General features: G+C 44.4%; 1 protein-coding gene across 1 annotated transcript in view; it reads left to right on the top strand.

Moving 5' to 3' along the window:
• Window positions 1–3,251, top strand: part of DNAH3 (dynein axonemal heavy chain 3) — a 149,540-nt gene that overhangs the window by 54,484 nt on the left and 91,805 nt on the right. Inside the window, exons 22-23 of the mRNA XM_023523811.1 lie at window positions 1–36; window positions 1,417–1,553. Coding sequence (XP_023379579.1) covers window positions 1–36; window positions 1,417–1,553 — 173 coding nt within the window. The remainder of the gene's footprint in view (window positions 37–1,416; window positions 1,554–3,251) is intronic.

Genomic DNA, 3,251 nt, shown 5'->3' with positions numbered 1-3,251 from the left:
GTCGATGCGTCCTGGAAATCGCTCATGTCCCAGGCGGTGAGTTTCACCCCCAGCCCATCTCACCTGCAGGGCCCTGGGCGCCAGGCAGATGTTCCTTGTTGCGCATCGCAACCGTGCACCTTGAAACTTGTAAGTAAACTAGGTTTTTGCAAACTTGATAGTTATATGGTTTCTTCTAATCTCAAAACTTACTATTGGAAATTCCAAACACGGAATATGTAATATAGAAAGAGGGGGCTTTGGAAACCCCAACTCCCTGGAAGTAACTGCTAGCAGTTTGTGGAATAATTTAGTTCTTATTCCTAATGAGGTAGAAGACTGTTAATGCAGGGTAACGCCATAAAGCTTTCAGATTGAGAGTCTTTTTAGAATGCGAATGATCATCCATACTCAGTTACTCAGTTATTGAACACGAGCTCATTCAGTACCGACGATGACCCGAACGAACATTGTACTGGAAGTCAGAAAACATTTAAAGATGACTAGAATATGATTTCTGCCTTTACAGAATTCACTGTCTTGTGAGGACCAGCTTAGATACAGAAGAGTTATTAAAGTAGAAATATTATATACAAAAAGTTTTCAGAACACAGGAGAATGATTGTTGCCTGGGAGTGTCAAGGAAGGCCTCCAAAGGGGGTGACATTGAAACCAGGCCTCGAAGGATGAGTTCACTGGGTGTACAAGACATCCAGGTGCATCTGTTAAGACATGATACCTTTTTACTTTTCAAAGTCAAGCGAGCTCAGATTGGGACACATTTATAAATAATTACTCTCAAGAGAACTTATCTCCCCTGGTCATTTGCAGGAATTAGATAAGTGGGAAATTATATTGCCCAGTTTTCATGATATCCCGCTTCTTCCAACTCTATATTCGTTAAGAGTTTTGGTTGCAAGTGACAGAAACCCATTCAAAGGAGCTCAAATGAAAAGCCCAAATGGGTGTCTCAGGGAACCGAAGGGCAGAATGTGCGTGAAGGCTGGCTCTAGGACCCAGAAATCTCTCGGGCACTCCCAGGCTGTTCTCCCCACACCTGCTTCCCTCTCTGTCTGGAGACTGGCTTGCTCTGCCACCCGGACACATAATGGAAGCCGATCGTCACACGGCAGCAAAGCCCCCTCCTTCAAGGCCGGCCCGGACTGGTATAGAGTATCCTGGTCTGAATTCCAAAGTCCCAGAAGTCGGTTGCAGGGGCCTCACCCTGTCCCAGTCAACCATAGCAGGGGGACAGGGTCACGATATAGGAGCATTCACCCTCATGGTACTGGGAGTGGGGTTGGGAGATATACCTGGGCATGGCATCGCTGGTCACCGGGCTGGTCACACACTCATACGATGACCAGTCTCGGAATCTAGGAACCCCTCGGAATCTGGGAACCCATGACGAGTCTCACCTTTGTTGATGGCACCCAGGTGAAAGATGCCAGAGTCTTGATGGCAGCAGACCAGCCACGGATGGCTGAGAAGCTTCAGGAGGCCAACATTCTGCTGGAGGACATCCAGAGGGGGTTGAACGATTACTTGGAAAAGAAGAGACTGTTTTTCCCCAGGTATTTAGTACCGTCTTTTTGTTTGGAGTTGTCCTCTTTTCCCCATCCAGGTAGTCTTTGCCTACTGAGCATTGGCTTCTACTGACCTATTTATTCTCCATTCTGTCCTGGGTTTCCATTTCCTGAGAGACAGCTCTCAGGGGCAAGGCGTGTGTTCCACAGTTATTATTTAGCGTGAGCTTGAGTGGACAGCGGTGGGGACCAGACCCACACTTTGGCCAAGCCAGCATGGTCGAACACCCAGGCAGAGCGGACAGCAGTCATAATCAAGAGCTTGGGCTTCGGAGCTAAACATACCTCGGCTACAGTCCTAGCTCTTCCATTTATTGATCTCGCGACCTTCGGCAAAGCTATCCAAGTCTTGAGTTCTCTGCTGTAGAACAGAGATAGAATAACGTCCCTTACCTGGTATATTTACTGTCCAGATCAAATGAGATCGTGCATGCAAAGCGTTTAAACACCTAGACTCTGTGCTTAAGAAATGTCGGCTCAGGGTTTTGTCATCGCATTTTGTAGTTTCTGGTAGGTACGTTTATACATATTGGACTCTTTTTTTTTTTTTTCACAAGAACCAATGCTCTTCTGCATAAAAGTCGAGGCAGAGGGCTAGTTCCAGAAAGGAAGACCCTCACTCCTGATACCCTGTCCACATCTAGTGACGGTGCACGGTCACGCCATGTCATTTGGTTTTAGTTAGGATGTAGATTTGTTCCCAATTTGCCTTTAAGAAAAGAACGTTTTAGTGTTCCCTTACATGGAGACACAGGTGGTTCTCTGCTTTACACACGCACACACACACAACACACACACACACACACACACACACACACACACACACACACGTTGTTGTTTGGGATTCAGAAATGTCCTTGCTATATATTTAGTGCAGTGTTGTCGAATAGAGCTTTCAGTAGCCATCAGTCACCATGGCCGTCTAGTGCTTTAAATGTAGCTAGTGTGACTAAGAAAGGCAATTTTTAATTCATTTAGTATAAATTTTTTAATATAAATAGCCACAGGTGGCCAGCTAATGGCTTCGGTGTTGGACAACACAGATATAGGACAAAATGAGGACGGAGCCTTGATTTGGAAGCACGAAACTTGGGAAGAGGAAAATTCTGAGATTTGGGCTTCTAGTTCTGTGCCCACAACTGTTATTCCTAATAAAAATATGAATAACAGCCAGCACCGACGTGGCGTTTACCGCATGCCAGGACTCTGCTTACGTGCTTTACACGCCTTAACTTATTTAACCCTTACAGTGATCCTGTGAGGTTGGGAGCATTGTTTTCATCCCTATTTTACAAATGAGGAAAGTATAACTTGCCAAAAAGCACAAAACTGGTAAGTGGATAGCTAGAATTCAGATCTAGGTGGTCTGGAAAGGATCAGTTATTTAACCTCTCTGAGCCTCATTTTCCCCCTAAGTTACACACACACACACACACACATACACACACACACACACACACACACACAGAGAAATATCTCGATATTTCTTATGCTTTTTATTTTTTTTAATTTATTTTTTATTTTTCAGTTACAGTTGACATCCAACATTATTCTTATTAGTTTCAGGTATAGAGCACAGTAGTCAGTCATTATATAATTTATGAAGTGATCCCCCAATAAGTCTAGTACCCCTCTGGTACCAAACAGAGTTGTTACAATATTATCGACTATATTCCTTATGTTGTA

Source organism: Pteropus vampyrus, unplaced genomic scaffold (assembly GCF_000151845.1).
Source record: "Pteropus vampyrus isolate Shadow unplaced genomic scaffold, Pvam_2.0 Scaffold417, whole genome shotgun sequence".
NCBI classification, from domain to species: Eukaryota; Metazoa; Chordata; class Mammalia; order Chiroptera; family Pteropodidae; genus Pteropus; species Pteropus vampyrus.
Note: the sequence above shows the minus strand (reverse complement) of the source record. Positions and strands in the feature narration are given on the sequence as shown.